Source organism: Crotalus tigris, unplaced genomic scaffold (assembly GCF_016545835.1).
Source record: "Crotalus tigris isolate CLP2741 ecotype Arizona unplaced genomic scaffold, ASM1654583v1 scf7180000019563.1149672, whole genome shotgun sequence".
In the NCBI taxonomy this organism is placed as follows: Eukaryota; Metazoa; Chordata; class Lepidosauria; order Squamata; family Viperidae; genus Crotalus; species Crotalus tigris.
The window spans coordinates 877,671-898,041 of NW_024097595.1; the positions used below are offsets into that span (position 1 = coordinate 877,671).

General features: G+C 38.9%; 1 protein-coding gene across 9 annotated transcripts in view; it reads left to right on the forward strand.

Annotated features, from left to right (window-relative positions):
- The window catches only part of CCDC171 (coiled-coil domain containing 171), a 199,345-nt gene that overhangs the window by 20,828 nt on the left and 158,146 nt on the right, over nt 1-20,371 (forward strand). For all 9 annotated transcript variants that reach the window (XR_005559169.1, XM_039363669.1, XM_039363668.1 and 6 more), the window contains 4 exons: nt 4,740-4,886; nt 10,991-11,083; nt 12,961-13,121; nt 15,752-15,890. Coding sequence is in view for 8 of the 9 variants with exons in the window: in XM_039363669.1 (XP_039219603.1) it covers nt 4,740-4,886; nt 10,991-11,083; nt 12,961-13,121; nt 15,752-15,890 (540 nt within the window). In the remaining variant the exon portion in view is untranslated. The remainder of the gene's footprint in view (nt 1-4,739; nt 4,887-10,990; nt 11,084-12,960; nt 13,122-15,751; nt 15,891-20,371) is intronic.

A 20,371-nucleotide genomic window follows, 5' to 3' on the forward strand; every position in this document is an offset into this window, starting at 1 on the left:
CCACTGGATTCAGGGGTTATGTCCGATTTCAGTAGGTGAGAGACCTAACTGAATTCAATTAGAGGGAGAATGAATGTATGAAGTGGCTGATGAAAATAAGGGGTTCAGTCCATCTTGGTAGATGAATAGAGATGGTGAAATTGGATTTTTTTTTTTTTTTAATATTAGAAGACATCCTATTGTTAGGCAAACCAGCAAGGATCACCCTGATCTGCTCTAGTACATCAGGCTGTCACAGTGATTGGATTAGAAGTTTTGTTCTACTGTAAGACTGCAAAACTAGTTCTAATTTTGTCATCTTTGAATTGTCTGATTTTTGTGAGTCTAGAATCTGGGATTAAGACTGCAAACGTTGCTTCAGGGAGAACAAAATTACTAGTTTTAAGTGTAGCTTTAAATATTCTGAGCTTGCTGCTGAATTCTCATCAGGCAAACAAGCTAATTATATCTTTTCTGCACTCACAGAGGAGTTGTAGGCATCTGTGCTAAAACAAGACCAAGAAGATTAGAAATTAATGACGGAGAAAGCATTGTGTTAGAGACAGTTAAGCAGTGGCAGTAAATACACGCCCCACTGAGATCATTTTGACTGATGTAGCAAAGGAGTAAGTGAAGCACTCAGGCAGACTAATAGCCAACCTGCCATCTTTCCTTTTCTAAAATTGATTTAATAAGAAGTTGCAGATCTGAAAATCCATAGTCTCAAGACCTTTGCTTTTAATCTCCATTGGGAAGCTCTTTTGGATTATGTTTCTCAGTGACTAAAACACAGGACTGTTAAGTGATTTCTGGATGAGACTTCTTTTACATCGTTAAATTTTCCTTATTTTCACAAATGCCTTGCATACAAAAATTGAGTCAGAGAAACACATTATGTTACCAGTTAATAAAATGATGAGCTATTCATGGACAACAAAGGCTAAAGCGAAAAGATCTCAGGCTTTGCAGTTGACCTTATTAAGGTTTCACATTCCATGTGGAGGTAATCTTCAACTTACAATTGTTCATTTAGTGATAGTCCAAAGTTACAACAGCACTTGAAAAAAGTGACTCGTGACCGTTTTTCACACTTAACCACTGTTGTAGCATCCCATGGTCATGTGATCAAAATTCAGACACTTGGCAACTGTCTCAGATTTATGCATTGTCCCAGAGTCATGTGATCACCTTTTCGACTTTCTGACAAGCAAAGCGGGGGAACCCAGATTCACTTAATAACCGTGTTACTAACATAACAACTGTCAATACTGCTAACATCAGATGTTTTTGCATTGACAGCAGATGGAAATGTAGCCATCTTTTACTTTTTGCTTTTAGAGTTAGATGGTGCTGGGTAGGGGGATGTGAACGAGAGTCCAGCTAGACATAACAACACTAAACCAAGTTGAGAAACAAGGTTATTGTAACCAGAGCTGATAAGGAATTGGTGGGCTGGAGATTATGCAGTGCTGATGTTATGCTACTCAAAATAAAGATTCTTAAGGTAAACAATGCCTCAAAGTTCTTTTGAAGAGTTTCATCTTGTTGGAACCATGACAACAACTGCAGTGATTCACTTATCAACTGTGGCAAAAAAAGTCCTAAAATAGGGCAAAATTCACTTAACAACTCTCTTGCTTAGCAGTAGAAATCTGGGGCTCAATTGTGGTTGTAAGTGAAGGACTATCTGTATTGAAAAACAGGGTACACTCTCTGATGCAGGAAGAGCATATACTCACTTTCAAGCTAATGGGATATTTTTCTGGGCTGGTGCTAGTCTAGATCTCTAAAAGTTTACTGAATCAGGCAACGAAGAAAGGAAGACAAGGACAAATGCAAAAATGGTTTGAATGAATGGAATGTTATAGTAACTAAATACAGCTATAATAATTGCTGTTGTTTTCATCCGCTGCAACAATAAAAAAAAATCTCTGTGGTGATAGCTTTTTGAAGGACCCTGGGACTATACGTCTCATGTTAAGCATAGTTGATCATGTAGTGTAGATGACTGTGTGTGGGTGTCTGTTGTTAGGAAATAAAAGGGACCAGCAAGGAGTAATGGATAAATATAGGATTTGTCGTGGGGGAACCCGGATGAAAAACTCCATTGAAATATGATAACTGTGGGCTAGTCAATGCAAACTGGCACTTAACACTTAGGTGGCAGACATTGGTTGAGCGGAAAATGAAACAGAAGCACTGGCTTGAGGCCTACAGGCAAAAAGTTGGAATATAAAAGAAAGGAATAAATTAAAAAATACTGTATTGTTGATAAAATAATTTTAGTCCTACTATTATTACCTAGACCACGGGTGTCGAACTCGCAACATCACATGACGTGTCATGACATATCGTAACTTTTTTTCCCATTCCGGCAATGGGGTGAGCGCGGTTTCGCCATGATGCCTCTGGCCTACGGGCCAGCAGTTTGACACCCTCTGACCTAGACGTACAGGTAGTTTTTGACTTACAACAGTTCATTTAGTGACCGTTCAAAGTTACAACATCACTGAAAAAAGTGACTTATGACCATTTTTCACACTTATGACTGTTGCAGCATCCCCATGGTTGTGTGATGAAAATTCAGACACTTGGCAACTGAGTCATATTTATGACCTTTGCAGTGTCCTGAGAACATGTGATCACTTTTTACAACCTTCTGACGAGCAAAGTCAATGGGGACGCTAGATTCACTTAACAACTGGGCTACTAACTTAACAACTGCAGTGATTCACTTAACAACTGAGGCAAGAAAGGCCATAAAATGAGGCAAAACTCACTTAACAAATGACTCACTTGGCAACAGAAATTTTGGGCTCAATTGTGATCGTAAGTCGAGGACTAACTATACTCTGTTATGTATACCTGTGACAAATCTGAAGTTGAAACAGTTAAAATGGCAATGTGAACCTCTAGAGCCGGGGTCTCCAACCTTGGCACCTTTAAGACTTGTGGACTTCAACTCCCAGAATTCCTCAGCCAGCAAAGCTGCTCTAGATGTCATAAATAAATGGAAGTTCTTTAGGTATTACTAAGGTGACCAACTTTTTTACAACAAAAAGGAGGACACGAATAAATTGAAGAAAAAAATATCGTAAATAAAAGAAACATTGTATTTATTGCAACAATAATACAGAATACACTATAATATGATCAATGCATAATAAAAAACATTTGTAACAATAACATTTTATATTGTAATTATGCTTACATGCCTATTAATTATTTAAATGAGTACTTTTCCATTGAATGAATATTTTTTGTCAATGTATCATCTAACAATATATTGGAAATATCTGAACAAGAAATATCCTTCATATTGAATTTTACGGCAAGTGCTGCAGCTAGAGTATCAACATTCAATCTCTATTTCTCACTTGTCCAAAAATCTACACGGCTGGACTGCGCGGGAATGGGCGGCGGAGGCAGGTGTTGTGAGCCAGGCACTCCAGGATGGCCACGTAGATGCGCAGAGTGAGGTGGTGGCAGCGCAGGTCAGCACTGCGTAGACCACCAGCTGGCGCGGCCCATGGAAGGTCAACTGCCTGCCGCGCCCCCGCCCACAGCCGCCCCGCCAGCACCGCTGCCCTGCCGTGGAGAGCTGGCCCCGCGACTCACAAAGCACCAGCCGAGCCAGCTCCGGCCCTGAGCCGCCCCCCCCCAGCACCACCGCCCCCCCTGCGCATCCCCGTAGAACCAGCCCCACGGCTCGCAAAGGCAAAGCACCAGCCGCGCAAGCTCCGGCCCTGCAGCCACCCCCCCCAGCTGCCCCCCAGCACCACCTCCCACCCTGCGCATCCCCACAGAGCCGGCCCCATAGCTCGCAAAGGCAAAGCACCAGTTGCTCCGGCTCCGGCCCTGCAGCTGTCCCCCCAGCCGCCCCCCAGCACCACTGCCCATCCTGCGCATCCCCGTAGAGCCAGCCCCGTGGCTCTCAAAGCATCAGCTGCGCTGGCTCCAGCCCTGCAGCCACCCCCCAGCACCACCGCCTACCCTGTGCATTCCCGTGTAGAACCGAACAGGGAAGATCAAGAGAAACTTACTGCTCCAGTCTTCTCCAGCTCTCTGCGGAACTAAGTAAGAGATGGTGTAGTTGGGTAGCAGTGAGGGATGCAAAGTTCCTGCAACTTGCACCTGCAAAGTTTGCCGCCTGGGTGTTTTGGCACGTTCAGCAGCAATTCCTATTGGTTTTCGAAAGCCAATAGGGGGAGTAGCACAGCTCAGGCAAAAGTTGAAAAAAACCATCAAAAAAGGGCCTTCTGGGCGTTCTATGAGGAAAAAAAAGCTCTGCAGATAAGTCTTCAAATATAGAAAAAGAGGACATTTAGGAGGACATTTTCGAGGGAGGACAGAACTCATAAAAGGAGGACTGTCCTCCCAAAAAGAGGACGGTATATGGAAAAGGAGGACATTTAGGAGGACACTTTTTGAGGGAGGACAGAACTCAAAAAAGGAGGACTCTCCTCCCAAAAGGAGGACGGTTGGTCACCTTAGTATTATGGAAAAAAAATCCCTTAATGTTTTTACTTAGAAGCTTTATTGACAGTGCAGCTCCTGCTTCTAAGTAATGGTGCTTGGGGCTGCTGGTAGACAACAATAATGGGGACCTTTCGCTGAGACAACTATGCCAATTAATGGGTGGGTCTGAATTGTCTGCAGACTCTTGGGCCTACTCCTAGATTTAAAGACCAAGCGTAAATTGTTTCCAAATCTTTTGAGGAAAATGCTGAAGGTAGAACTAATTATGACTCTCCCACCAGGAAAGCACCAGCACGGTGCAGAATGTCCACAAAAAAATGCAAGAGCTAGAAAGAGAACACAGTAGCTGTTCGGAAGCCTTGAAGCGACAGGCCAGCGAACTTCAGTTCGGCGCTGAGAGGGAGGCTCGACTTAGGAAAGAACTTGAGGTAAGAACGTCACTAAGGAATGAGGTTGATAGCTGATAGCTGCCTTCCGTTCTGTTCCTGGGCTTTGTTTCATTGCAAAGGAGCTGTTGATAGCAAGGGGACCTCGTCAAGGCCCTTTGGAGTAAAAGACGATAAGGCAATACCAGTGAAAGGCCTAAAGGAAAGAAAAATGTTTTAAAAATCAGCTGCTTCCGTAATTCAAGTCAGATAAAGGAGGCTTTTCTTGTTTGCACAGCTTCTGTGTAACTGGTTTATAAATCCCAGTAAGAGGCCTTGGGCTTTGGCCAGAAATTTCCAGTCACAGGAGAGGTAGATTTTGGTCAGCTCATGTTCTGTTTTGCATTGTGTTACATTCTGTTAGTACTTGGCTTTGTCCTGATACAGCCTGTTATTGATAATTTTTAAAGAAGGGGTTTTATTTCAGAAGTTATCTTTTAGTGGTTCAGGCGTTAGAAACCAGGAGGCTGTGAATTCTAGTCCCACCTTAGCTACAAAGCCAGCTGAGTGACTTTATGGATACAGAAACAGATATATTCAATAAAATGGCAAACGTGCACAGGGAAGTGATACCCACCTGCCAGTTAAATGGATCCTGTTGATTGACTGGGTCTCCCTTTCCCTATGTACCCCTTGGAGGAAGTCTGTGGCATAAGCAGTAATTGGGTAAATAGATGAGGCCTGAACTGCTACGTGAATAACCTCCGAAATAAATCAGTACAAGGCAGCGTTTTCCAGCCCGATGCCTTTCACAGCTCCCATCATCCACAGTCCAAGAAATTATAATTCATTATAATACAGGTCAGGGGTAGACAACCTTGGCTCTTTTATGACTCATGGACTTCAACTCCCAGAATTCCTGAGCCAGCATAGCTCAGCATGGAAACCTCTCCCTTTCCCCTCAGCATGGCTGGCTCAGGAATTTTGGGAGTTGAAGTCCACGAGTCATAAAAGAGCCAAGGTTGCCTACCCCTGATACAGGTAGTCCTCAACTTACAACCAAAATTGAGCCCGAAATTTATATTGCCAAAGTGAGAAATAGGTTTTGCCTCATTTTACAACTTTTCTTGCCACATTTCTTAAGTAGATCACCTCAGTTGTTCGATTAGTAACATGGTTGTGAAGTGAATCTGGCTTCCCCGTTGACTTCGTTTGTCAAAAGGTTGCAAAAAGGGATCGCATGAGCCCAGGATGCTGCAACCAGTTGTCAAGCATCCGAATGTAAATCACATGACCATGGGGATGGTCATTGGTGTGAAAAACAGTCATAAGTCACTATTTTCAGTGCCATTGTAACTTCGAACGGTCACTAAACGAATGGTTGTAAGTTAAGGACTACCTGTACATACAGAGTGTATCAGGTTGGGTAAGAGTGCCAGGAATAAAATGGGGAGGGTAGATACAGAGACAGGATTCACCCCAAATCATCAGTGTGCTGTTATAACATATTTTCTTTCTTAGAACACAAAGAAAAAGAGGTGGGAAACAATTTACAGAGTCCCTGGAGAGCTTTTACTGAGCAACTACTGTAGTTTGCTATAGCTTATGGATCTACAGTTCGGGGATAGTTTTTTTAAAAAAAGAGCAACAATTAAAAAATAACCCTTTTTATTATGCTAATATTGAATTAGGAAAAACCTTCAAAGTCTGGAATTACAAAGGAGATGAAATGAAATGGCTTGTGGTTCTGGTGAAGAGCGGAAAAGATTAACAAAGGCATTACATAACAAATCGTAGCAGTTTGAGATAGTTGTTTCCCAATCTTACATGGAAAGTCCTTTAAATTTTCCAAGAAGAGGATAATCTGAGTATTGGGTATTATTTTAAATGCTCAGTTATTTTTCTTTTAGGTAATTAAGGTGTTTTTAAACCCAGCATAGGTCAATCTGATATCAAAAGGAAAGGTTGCTTTAGTGTTAGTGTTCCTTTGGTGCCCTCTAGTGGTTTTTGAGGTCAATTGTAGAACATTTAACAGTAATAATCTGTATCCTTCATTCCTCAGTTTAACATTTTTTCAGCCTTACACATTTTCAGGCCTCTATTAGAACCAGAAAACAGCTGATATGCAATTTGCATTTCTTGAATGCACACTCTCTTGGCTTAATTTTTGCTTCTTTTTCTTTTTGGTTTTGTCACGTAGCTTTTATTATGTATGGACTTATTAAGTAAACATCATCCAAAATCTGGGATGAAGGAAATATTTTAAAATTTATGGGGAGGAGATAAGAATTTATAGTCTGAATAAATTATTAGGTGATTATGTTTTATGAATTAAGAGGCTGCCGGCTCAGTTATCTGGAACTGGAGTCCTAATTTGATTTATTTACCTGCCAAAATCCTATAAAAGTGAAATGTGCTGTAAATAGAAATACCCCCTTCTGGCTTCCAGAGATTCTTTTTACTGGAGCTAGCACATGTTGCCAAACAACTTCTGCATGGACTTTATAGATAAGTCTTTAGTTTTTCCAGTGTCTTGATGTTGATGGTACCATTAAGAGCTGGAAGAAATAATGGGTCTTAATGTGTTTAGGTGTGTATGATTTAACTAGCACGGATGTTATCAGAATACAAAATTACAGAGTTGGAAGGGACCTTGGAGGTCTTCTAGCCCAACTCCTGCTCAGGCAGGAAACCCTATACCAGACATGTCAAACACAAGGCCCGGGAGCCGGATGTGGGCCGCGAAGTGGTTTCATGTGGCCTGTGAAGCCATCCTGGAAACAGTAAGGGAATGGCCCCCACTGCCTTGGCCCTGGCCCAGGGCAGCCGGCAGCCAATGTACAATTTTGTGGTGGCCATCTTGTCACTTGCCCCGGTGGACCATGCCTTGGCACTTGCCCTTGTCCCACCCCCTTCTGCCAGAGACCCTCAGATCTGTCCCACTCCTGCCCAGGCCCCCATAGGCACCCTTGACACGAATGATGTAGAACTGGCCATGCCCACCCAGTAGGCCACACCCACCCAGCCCCCCAGGGCAACTGCAATGCTGATGGAGCCCTCAGTGAAATTGAGTTTGACACCCCTGCCCTATACCATTTCAGACAAGTCAGTGTCAAAACAGTTTACCCATTTCTTTTAGAAGAGCCAGAGAATCTTAATTTTTTTTTTCAAAGAAAAACTAGGAATAGATTTTTAAGCAATCCACTCTGGAAATGTGTATTTTTGGAGCAAAATAATGACAAGGTCTATTTATTTGTTAGCTCATAGCTCCTAGAACAGGCATGTCAAACTGCCGGCCCGTGGGCTGGGTGCATCACGACGAAACCATGCCCCACCCCATTGCTGGCAATGGGGAAAAAGTCGCAATATGTCGTGTGACGTCACGTGACGTCACGAGTTTGACATGCCTGTCCTAAGGACTAAGGAGAAATTTCCTAATAGTAAGAACAGTTAACCAGTAGAACAGCTTGCCTTATAGAAGTTGTGTATGCTCCATCACTGGAGGCTTTTAAGGAGAGACTAGACAGCTATTTGTCTGGAATGGTACGGGGTCTTCTGCTTGTGCAGGGGGCTGGACTAGAAGACCTCCAAGGTTCTTTCCAATTCTTTTTTTTAAAATATATTTTATTAGATTTTATATGGGTAGGGAAAAAGTAGGGTTGGGCGGGTACAGGAAAATCGGTATAAAAGGGACAGGGTGTGGATAACTATAGTAAATATGTAATTCGGCGAACAAGCTGTCGTCCGGGTCTTCATATTAAGTATTATTGTTTATATAATACTAGACGTTTATAAGAATAAATCGATATAGTTACAACTGACATTTGGTAAAACACTAATATTCTTTTAAATAATTAACATAGTTGATAGCATAACAACTATTTCCAATCATCAACCTTAATACTTAATATAGTAAAACTCTAAAATCTCTTCTTATTCTAATGTGTTTCAACCCACTGATAAAATTTTCCCCAGGTTTTATAAAAGATTGAATCTTCTTTCTCCTTCATCTCTAATGTTAATCTGTCCATTTCTGCACAATCTAGGATTTTCAAAATTATAATCTGGTCTGATGGTAGGCTTTCATTTTTCCAAAATTGGGCAAATACTATTCTTGCAGCTGTTAATACATGTAATATTAAATAATCATTTTCTTTGCCATAGTTAGGTCTTAATATACCTAACAGGAACAGTTCCGGTTTAAATTCTATCTGGATTTTCATCATCTTTTCTAACCATCTATGAATCTTAGACCAATATTTTTTTGCAGGTTCTTTCCAATTCTGTTATTCTGTTCTGTTCATGTCTTTGTTAGATTTTCTACAAGTGCACAGGTAGTTATCACTTAAAGATGGCGATTGAGACGGGCAACTCTGTTGCTAAGCATCCTGGTTGTAAAGCTTGATGTTACATGACTGCGCCAACTTACGATGAGAGTTGTGGCAGTTCCATTTGCCTTCATTAGGCAAATCCTGTGTGGTGCAGTGTGCTGTGGTCACTGTGATTTGCCATTTGTGACCTGCAGGTTTCCCCATTGGCTTTGCTTGTTGGAAGTCAGCCGGTGATCGTGACTGCAGGATACTGCAGTGTCAGAAGACCCAAATTATGATCATGTGATGCTGAAATGCAGGGGTCCTCAAACTTGGTCACTTTAAGACGTGTGGACTTCAACTCCCAGAATTCCCCAGCCACACGTCTTAAAGTGACCGAGTTTGAGGACCCCTGCTGTAATGGCTTTGACAATGAGGACCTGTCATAAGTCCTCCTCATTCAGTGCTGTCATAGCTTTGAACAGTCATTGAATGTTGTTCAACAAGGATTACCTGTATCCAGTGTGGATTGATTAACTGAGGCTGTGTAAACCATTTAGAGGTGTACTTCATGGAAGCCTCTCTTCAAAATTCAAATTCAGGGTAGTTACCACAAGAACTGTTACATGCCACGAACGTATAGGTAATCCTCAACTTACAACCATCTGTTAGTGATTTTTTCTGGTTACAATTGCACGGGAAAAAATATTAGCACAATGAAATATAATAAATATTAGCATAATAAAATATAATAAACATTAGCATAATAAAATATAATAAACATTAGCATAATAAAAATTAGCATAATAAAATACAATAAATATTAGCATAATAAAAATAGTTTCCCCGTGATCCTTTTTCATACTTGCTACTGTTGCGGTGTCCCAGGGTCATGTGATTGCCCTAAGCAACCTTTTGATGAGCAAAATCAACAGGGAAGCCAGATTCATTTAACAACTGTGTTACTAACTTAACAACTGCAGTGATTCCCTTAACAGCTGTAGCAGGAAAGGTTGCAAAATGGAATAAAACTCACTTAGCAACTGTCTTGCTTAGCTATAGAAATTTTGGGGTTCAATCGTGATCATATGCCTAGGGCAGAGGTAGGCAACCTTGGCTCTTTTATGACTAGTGGACTTCAATTCCCAGAATTCCTGAGCCAGACATGCTGAGGGGAAAGGGAGAGGTTTCCATGCTGGCTAAGGAATTCTGGGAGTTGAAGTCCACGAGTCATAAAAGAGCCAAGTTTGCCTAGCCCTGGCCTAGAGCTACCTATATGGATTCAAGGGCAATTGACACGTGGACCATCTTGCTGAAGTGGCGTGTGCTTTGAGCTGTGTATTTAAGGGGCATTTTACTGGCACTCTGAAATGCCTCTCTGAATAGTTTTGCACAGATATTAATTATAATTCAATTTATAATAAAAAAATGGAGAGATTTAAAAACATGGCCACAGTAGAGAAAGTGTCACAGCTATGTAGAGGCCAAAGTTAAGCAAAATAAAATAACCCTCAGTGGTCTTTTAAAACAGAATAGATTAAAATGTGTTTGAAATCAGTATATTTGTATAATAATGGATTCTGAATATTCTACTACTATGGCATAGTCAATAAAGTTTTTAGGAAACAAATATCTGGTTATTTATATATGAGAAGAAGACCACTTAGGTATGCTGAATGTGGCCCTTGTAAAACTTCACAAAACAAGATAAGTTTCATGAACCAATATGGAAGTAGTTAGGAGCCAATGCAGTTAAGCAAAATTTGGATTGATATTAAATAGTACTTTTAAACCAAGAGTTTAGGGAAGTATTTGAGATGTGTGTGTTGTTAATTTCTTATTAACTTTTTTTAACAGCTAGCTATGGCCAGAGTAAAAAAACTGGAGGAAAACATTGAGGCCGAGAGGGCGGCACATCTGGAATCCAAATTTAATTCTGAAATAATTCAGGTAAATTGAGAAAAGAATCATATGGAATCGATAAGTGCATTGCAGGCTTTTTGCACACCTGGATTGTTGGCACATGTTTAATTATTTTACATTTAATTTTATGTTTTTGTGTATGAAATGTAATCATCTTTAAAGAACAATTCCTTGAAAGTATTTGGACAATTGAGCCGAGGTGGCGCAGCAGTTAGAGTGCAGTACTGCAGGCCACTTTAGCTGACTGTGTTCAGCAGGTCAGCGGTTCAAATCTCACCGGCTCAAGGTTGACTCAGCCTTCCATCCTTCCGGGGTAGGTAAAATGAGGACCCAGATTGTTGGGGGCAATGTAAATATATATATACATTGCTTACTGGTGTACACCGCTTAGAGAGTGCTTGCACCTAAAGCGGTATATAAGTCTCATAAATAAATAAATAAATAAATAAATTGGTTTGTAACTAATTAACTAATAAAAAGAACGTGCTGGACAAACTGGAGGATTTTAATGCATCAATCAGCAAGGCAAAGTGAAGTTTAAACACCCCAGGTTGATTCCTAAATTGATGTAGCCTCCCTGGTCATCATATCAGGCTGGATCAACAGTTATTCTCCTAAGGCTAAATCTGTAAAATTCGATTCAAGGGTGATAAATAGAGATGAGTTGGCTATAGGACTATATTTGTTGCCTTTGTCATCATTTGTCTGTTTGTCTTCCTCGGATGATATCAAAATTCATCCTAAAGCAGAATCCTCATAATTCAAGTTCTGTAACTAGCTGCATCTCCTGCTTTCAAATCTAGGAACTGATCTGAATTCTTAAAGCTGATCTGGAGAAAATGACAAGAGACCGGAATAACTTGCCTTTCAAACTTTTGGGTGCTCCATCACTGAAGGCTTTCCAAAAGAGACTGGACAACCATTTGTCTGAAATGATACAGGGTCTCCTGCTCCAGCAGGGGATTGGACTAGAAGACCTCCATGGTCACTTCCAACTCCATTATTCTATGTTCTATGAATGCCTCTAGACGGATTTTGGATTACAAATACTAAGGCAAAATGCTGCCCAAAGGATATCATGGTCGCTTTTCCATTTTAGTCATGAAATGTATATCTTTCCGAGCAAATAAATCTTAGAAGCTTGCCATGTTGATTCTACATGCTTTCTCAGTTCTGTGTCAAATTCTGAACCAAGGCCCTGTGAAGGAATGTGTTTAAACCTGTGTCCTAAATAATTTATATCATAAGATCTTTTGCCTCACTGCCAAATACCAGAACGCTGTACAAAACACCAGCCTAAAGTCTAATGGGAAAATCTTCTGTGCACTGTTTATCCAGTAATAACTAAGAAAGATGTACATTTCCTTGGGGGGGGGGGGCGGAAAGCTTAAGCAATGCCGATAAGCATTTTTTTCCCATCAATTTTCTCTCTCATTTTTTTTCCCGTGTAGAATCTGTTGGATCCAAATAATTCTTTTCAAATGTTTTGAACTGTTTGCACTGTGGTGTGTACATGTCTCGGTGCTTTGATTTTTCTATTGATCATGCGCCAACAGAGTCATGGTTAAGGGCAGCAGAAGCTGACTCTGATTGGGCAAGTGGGATCGGAGAATATTATACATGGCCCTGAATTCACCCATTCTCTTAACCGCATTGTGATTGCCTGTCAACGTTAATCCGAGTTCATCATAGCCAGTATTTCTTTTACCTAACTATAGTGATCGGGTGGTTGAAAAGCTACACTTATCCTGGACTTTATGTATATAAACCTCTCTCTCTCTCTTTCTCTGTATGTGGAATGGTTTTGGCCTAGCCATTTTGTCTTGCCTCATTTTGATCTGACAGAGAGCGAAGCTCCGCAGCCTCTTGTAATCTTGATTGTTGTTCTCCTGTGATTTTTGCAGTTGCGGATCCGAGACCTTGAAGGAGCTTTGCAAGTGGAGAAGGCCAGCCAAGCAGAAGCAGTTTCTGACCTGGAAATGTTCAAAGGCAAATTTAGAGAGGTGGAAAATGCCTATGAGAGAGAGAAGCGAAATGCTCATGACAGCCTGGAAAAATTCGACATGTGAGTGGCTTCTTTCCTGACTGAGAATTGGCATTTGAGGGGAAAGACTCACACCAGTCGACAAAATACTCATCTGTCCCCCCCCCCTATAACTCACACAGCACAGAGCGGATGGTGACTTTAAATGGGGTGATGTGATATGGAGTTAATGGAGTTGCTGTGTGATTTTTGGCCCCTGTGGGGTCATTTTTGACAATCCTAAAAGAATTCCATGCCTACGGATCCCTTTTAAGACTTAGGCTGCTTAACAGTTTGTGAAACCTTTGGAATTTTCAATATTTTGGCCTAAAGATGACTAAAATGTGTCAATGCTCCACACACATATGTTCTAAAACAATATAAAGAGAACCCAATTAAACAAATTACACTTGTTCATTTATTTATTGAGAAAAATGAACCAAAGCTTAATTGGATTTTCTGATACATTCTCTGATATGTATCTCCTGGAATAGCCTTTTGTAGTGATACTAAAATTAGATGTTGAGCATTTGGGGCAATATTTAGCTCCCTAAAAAGCAATAAATGTCAGTTAAATTAATATTTGAAAATATGCAACAATTTTATTAATAAACTTTATAGATATATCTATCTATCTCTCTCTCTATAGATATAGATTCATAGAGTTAGTCTTCATTCTAAAAGGGCTATAATTGACTACTACTGATTTAGTATAATGTGCAAAATGAGAACTCAAGTCAGCATTTAAAACATTTCCTTCCTTTCTTTTTTCCACTCCTTCCCTCCTCCCTCCCTCGCTTAGGAATGTTAAAACAGACCCTCTTCCTGCTTGTAGGAAGAGTTAGTACAGGACTGAGTTAATTCATGCCAGACCAGAATTGGGAAATATAGAAAATAAAATCAAAATAAAAAAAGTGCAATAATGTACATTAAAGAAGATGTTGAGTAAATCTTTCTGAATTTTCCTGTCTTGATTTTTAAAAAATGGTCTCACCCCACACTAGAAGTTATCTTACAGAATTCTTTCTTTAACGTATCTGGTATTAAAAAGACACTACCAATTCCCTCCGTGTTATTTTACTCTGATTACAAATAGCCCAACTAAAATATTTCATAGATAACATCAGACACCATTTTTTTCTTACATCGCTCATCAGATATTGATCAGATTGTTCACTTCCAGGATGTTGATTTCAGGCTTCAGTCAAAATATGATTTATTGATTCTTTTAGATTTTTAAGCGGATCTGTTAGTAATTTTCAATATGTTAGTCCAGAATTGCAATATTGTTTGAATATTCTGTTAAATGATAGATATGTATATTGCAGTAGAAACTGGAAAAAAAACCCATAAAAATTCTCCTTTATAACTATACTCCAAATGGTTGCTGTCTTCTTATCAGGATATCCTTGACAGTTTACTACTGCAATACATCAAAGCAGTCCCACTGGTGTAGGAAGGTCTGTGTAAATTCTTTCGCTAGAAGAACATAATATTAGCCCTGCTGAATTCATGTTGGTAATGCAGAAGGATAGCAAGACTTGAAGATCATTGCGGTTCCCCTCACTTTATGGTTCTTATACTTTAAACAAATGTCTCTTTTCTTCGATATTGTTTTGATATTGGAGAAGCTCCAGCAGCAGAGTTTGCCACCATAGCTAGGAACAAGATGTGAGGAGAAATCTTCGTGTTGGTGAAACCCTTCCTAAATTCCCTGAAAGAGAAGGAGAGAATTCATTGAACAGACACCGGAATAGTTTCTCTGTAGTTGTAATTATAGCAAGACCCAAGAAAGCAATATTAGAATCTCCACATGTGAGTTATAGACAATAATACACAAGCCTGTAAGATGTTTCTTAATTCCCGCTTCGTCCCTACATTTGGATTACATTTTTTCATGTTATTTTGAAATGTATTCATTGTAAAGAACATAAAATTAACATAGTTTATTACAGGTAGCCACAACCATAATTGAGCCCAAACTTTCTGTTGCTAAGCGAGATAGTAATTTCATGAGTTTTCCCCAGGTTATGACCTTTCTTGCCACAATTGTTAAGTGAATCACTGCAGTTAATTAAGTATATGGGCTGTTAAGTGAATCTGGCCTCCCCATTGACTTTGCGTCAACCATCATAAATATTGGTTCATATAAACCAATTGCCAAGCATTTGACCACGGGGACGCTGCAACATTGTAAGTGTGAAAAATTGGTCATAAGTCACTTTTTTCAGTGCCATTGTAACTTCGAACAATCACTAAATGAATGGTTGTAAGCTGAGGACTACCTGGATTTCAGATTTTATCTTTTAGCTAGTCAAATATATTTGATGCCATTCAATGAGTTTAAATAACCTGAATTTGATTATTCCCAGAAGATGTACTGGATTATTAGAACAGTTAAATGCTACCACATCCATTGACCTGTTGTGCCTAATTCACCCTATAGAAATGTTAATATATATTGCTGGTCCATGTATGATATGCCATGCGCTAAATAAATAATAACAACCTATAGCTGATGACTGTCTATTGGTATCTCAGCATTTCTTTAGATTTTTTTTTTGGTTTTCTTAAATGTTAGCAAAATGATAGCATAGTAATATTGTTGTTTCATCGAGAAGAGTATATGACATCTTTAAATCTTTCCCAAAAATGTTGGGCTGTCTTTTCAGGTTAGAAAGGGAGTATCTAGCTGCAAACAAACATCTAAACGAAGAGATAGAAGAAAAGAAGAAAGTAATTAAAGACCTCTCTGAGACACTCCAGGATAATGAAAAAAGTTACAAAGAATTACAGGCTGAACTTTTCTTGGTAAGAGAGAAACCTTGAGGCATTTCCTTTACTGGGGGTGAACATGCTATGCTTATTGCTAGATTCTTTTCTCTTTTCTTTAAGACGGCCTTTCTACAAAAAAGCATTCAAAAGGCTGTCTAATCTTGGCAACTTTAAGACTTGTAGACTTCAACTCCCAGAAGTCCCCAGCCAGCTGAGGAATTCTGGGAGTTGGAATCCACAAAGTTACCAAGATTGGACACCCCTGATTTAAAAGATATCCTTGCCTATGTATATCAGACTCATAACCAGATATGTTCTTGAAATAACAATTTGTAAATGAATAATAATAGTAATATAATAATGACAGGGTAAGTGTAGAGTTTGACAATGTCCATTAAGGACCAATAAAATAGATGTTGTAATTAGGGAAGGAAGGAATATGGGTGTTTCAGAAAGAGCTGCATGTTGCTCCCTGAGTCATTGTGTTACACAACTCTTCGAATGCTATAGATATACTACTCATGAATGCATGATCACTAAACCCAACCTTTTAATTTGCATATTTTATCCTCAAAATAAGCGTATCCTGAATCTGAATGTGGCTGTCTTTTGGTTTGGAATAGTTTTGCCAAAGAATCCATAATTGGTTTGCATCAAATATATGAACAAAGGGAGTTTATCTACTGATCTGGAATTCAGCCATTCAGGCTATGTAAATGGATTCTTGGGAATATGAAAAAAGTGATTTAATTTAAAGTGTTCTGTTGTAAGTGATTTCTGACCCCTTTTACTATCACTGTGTGTAATCAAAATTCATCATGATTCCCAAATTGTGGAAACTTTCTACATTTCATTTAGGTACCAAACTTAATTGTGAGATGTCTGTAATGATTGTTAAATATGGTTATGGATCCAAATCCTTGCAGGGTCTTAAAATGAAACATGCAATGGCTCTTTAAATAGCACCCGTGAAACAGCTGCATTTCATCAGCTGAACAGGAAGGAAAAGGGTTCTGTTCCACATAATATTCTCAATATTATTTTTAATTTCCTATCAATTAGCTTGCAAAATAGCTAGGAGCATACTAGTAAGGGGAGCCTTGTTTAGTCCAATATTTTGTTTCCTGTGGTAGCTAGCCATCTCTACCTACCAGAAACCTAAAAAAGGGTAACAGTTACCTCTTCCTAACGTTTTCCAGCTACTAATAAGAAAGAAGAAAACTACCTTTTATTTTAGTTATTGAGAGCCTTATACCTTATTTGTCTAATCTCTTTTTAAGCAGATCAGGTTGGTAGCTACCATTGCATCCTGCAATAGTGAATTTCATTGGTTAAGTAGGTAATGTGGGAAGACATATTTCTTTTTGACTGTCTTGGGCTTCTGCTTCGTTGAATGATTATGTTTTTCAATATTAAGAGGGAGAATTCTTTCTAATTAGGTGACAGGGGTGGCCAAATAGATGAAAAGATTTTTTTTAACCTTTGAGCATTCTGTTTTTCTCACTACAACTTCACATTTATGCTGTCGTTTTTTTCCCCACATACCCATCATCAATAATAATTCTCTAAACTAAGCCCAGATGCTACAGATTTAAGTACTGATTGGCTCCATGTTCATATACAAGTGGACTAAGAATAAAAGAGATTTCAAAGTCCTTAACACTTAAATCTTTGTTTCTTGATTTCTTTTCCTTACATTTTAAAGCTAAATTTGACTGCATGTTTAAAAATAGATTGTTTTTCAGAATATTGTTCTGCTTTAAAACAATTGAAAAATCACTCAAGGAACAACGTTTGTTAGACGTGAAATAAATAAGGGTTTTAATAGTCATGTTATCAAACCTATAATTAAAAAGAAAGACTAATACAAACTAAAAAGAAAAAAAGAGGATGGAGAAAAGAAAAAAATAGAAACAAAAGAAAAAATAATACCATATAGTAAAGAAAAAGAACAGATATATACAAAGATATGATATCACCCATCATCAGTATAAATGTAAACAATTTTTGTAATTACCTTCTCTTAAAATACAACAAATGATCCTTTCTTCTCATATCCCATTTTTAATCTATAAACAAATCTTAAAAATCTCATTGTTCAGTCCTGATCAGGAAAAGGCAAACCAGAGATAGCAACGTGTCTATTTTTGCGGATCAGTTCTTGCACAGGGCTATACTATGAAAACAGTAAACTGTATTTTCTCTCTGATTTTGAAGAGAGAGGGAGAAAAAATGTACTCCCTTGCTTTGTTGGGGAAAAAAAATGTTCAAACTTTAAATTGAACAATGGAAACCTCAAGTCGATTCATTGTTGGAAAAGATTTAAATGCACTTCTCCCTTTCAAGAACCTTCTGTGGATCAAAGGTTTATGTGCTCTCTTGCTATTTTATCTGCCCCAACTGGTATTAAACCTCTTTGTGGTCTCATTCACTGACCATAATTTGGATACCCTTTAGCTGCTTCTAGTCTATTAAGTATGGAAGCAATTTAAATTCATATACTTTTAAGACCAGTTAGGGGACTATTACAATTATCTAGTCTGACCTCATATGCATACTGGCTAAAAAATTCATCCTGGTTGAATTGAAGTGTACCTTCCACAGAGATTTCATATTTCATTTAGAAACTCCATGTAGAAAGTTGTTTGATAAGTGGTTCACTGTAATCATCCGCAGTATATGAAATTTAATCTCTTTATTTGTAACTTTTGCTTTCAGGGATTAAAATGTGTTTCAGGATGTATTTGCATTGCCAAGGACTCCGAGGGATTCTAATGCAATTGTGAAGCATGATTGAAGGATATAATTAGGCCGCAGGATTAAATACTTGCCCATCTTTCTATAGGTGATTTGACCATGATTAAAGGTTATGCCTTTGCTATGGTTACTTTTGCCTAACACTAAATTCTTACTCTAGTTAATAAGCTGTGATGACTATTAGTAAAATGAATGGGAAGAACTGAAGTGGAATAGGGCTTTTCCAAGGCCCATTTTCAATTGCTTCAAATAATAAAAGGAATTATAATATTAAATAATTTCTTTAATCCTAGACCTAGAAATAAGCTGGGTGAATGGTTGCAACCAGCCTGGAGATACTGCTTGAAGGCTAATTTTTTAGATCCACTTCATTCTTGCTTCACGTTCAGTTTTGGGATCGACACGGACGTGGTTGCCTTGCAGGTAGATAGTACTGCCTGAGCTTGCTTGTTTTTTTTGCAGACATTTCATTACCCTAACTAGGTAACATTATCAGTGGTAGTGGGGAATGGGTTTGTTCTCATTTTAAATTCTAGTGGCTTGCTCTGTTGGTATTGATGGGAGTGGTCTTGGTGGTTCTTTGATTGGGGCTGTTTACTGTTTGTTTAGCAGCGTTTGATTGTCTAATGTTAATCTTGGTGTTGATTGATGGTGGGGAGATGTTTTGGTCTTTCCGGGTCCCTTTTTGGCTTGTTGAGTGTCTCTTTTGAATAGTACATAAATGTTGTTTATGTCTATGTGATTGTTGATGACTGATTTGTTAAGAGTGCCAGGCTTCCAGGAATTTTCTAGCATATTTGGACTTGACTTGGTCTAGGCTGGTCATAGTTCACAGTTGAATCTATGGCTAATTCTGCCCATGTGCTGTGAAATTAAGAAGTTTTCATTATGTCTTCTTGCTGGACACACAAACAATATCCCAATGAAGAACAGCTGAACAAGTTGACAATAAACAACCCAACCAAAGAACCACCAAGACTGCTCTCACCAACATTGACAGGACAAGGCAGTAGAATATAAAATGAGAACAAACCCCACTCCCTGCTAGCACTGATGATGTTACCTAGTTTGGGTAATGAAACATCTGCAAGAAAACAATCAAGCTCAGAGAGCACCAAGGACCCCTCATTGATTAGGCCTTCTGGCAATTGCCTAGAAAATTTTTCAGACGTATAGAGTCAACAATTTATTCAGTTAGTTAAATTACAACCTGCATTTCTCCAGGAGTTCAAAATTGATATAATCATTTCATACTAGCGCTCTAAAAGTTGTGTTGGCTACTAGTCCACTGCAGGGTGAAATTCAAAGATTTGATGTTAGTTTTTCAAAGCTGTGAATGGGTTAGGACCAAAGTATATTGAGAAATGTCTCCTCCCTTATATACAATACATGCTGAAGCTCTTTGGCCACTTTCTGGGTAAACTGAGGCAGGTAGTCATATGTAGAAAACTCTCGCAGTTGGGGGGATTTGTCTATGGACTACCCTTCCATGGAAGACAATTTGGCACTAATATTGTTATCTCTTCAGGCTAGGCAAAAAAGTTCCTCTTCTGAAGGAATCTTCATCTAATCTGAGATGCTCAGTAAAATTGAACATCATCTTCCACATATGAGGGTTGCTGATCTTTTTACTAAGCTTCCTCTTCCTTTATTATTACTTTTCTACAGGGTTAGACAATTGTGGGCCTAAATCTATTGATGACCCTCAAGCTAGTTTGAAAATCCCAGATAAGGAATAATTTTAGGTTTTTGGCAAGTGC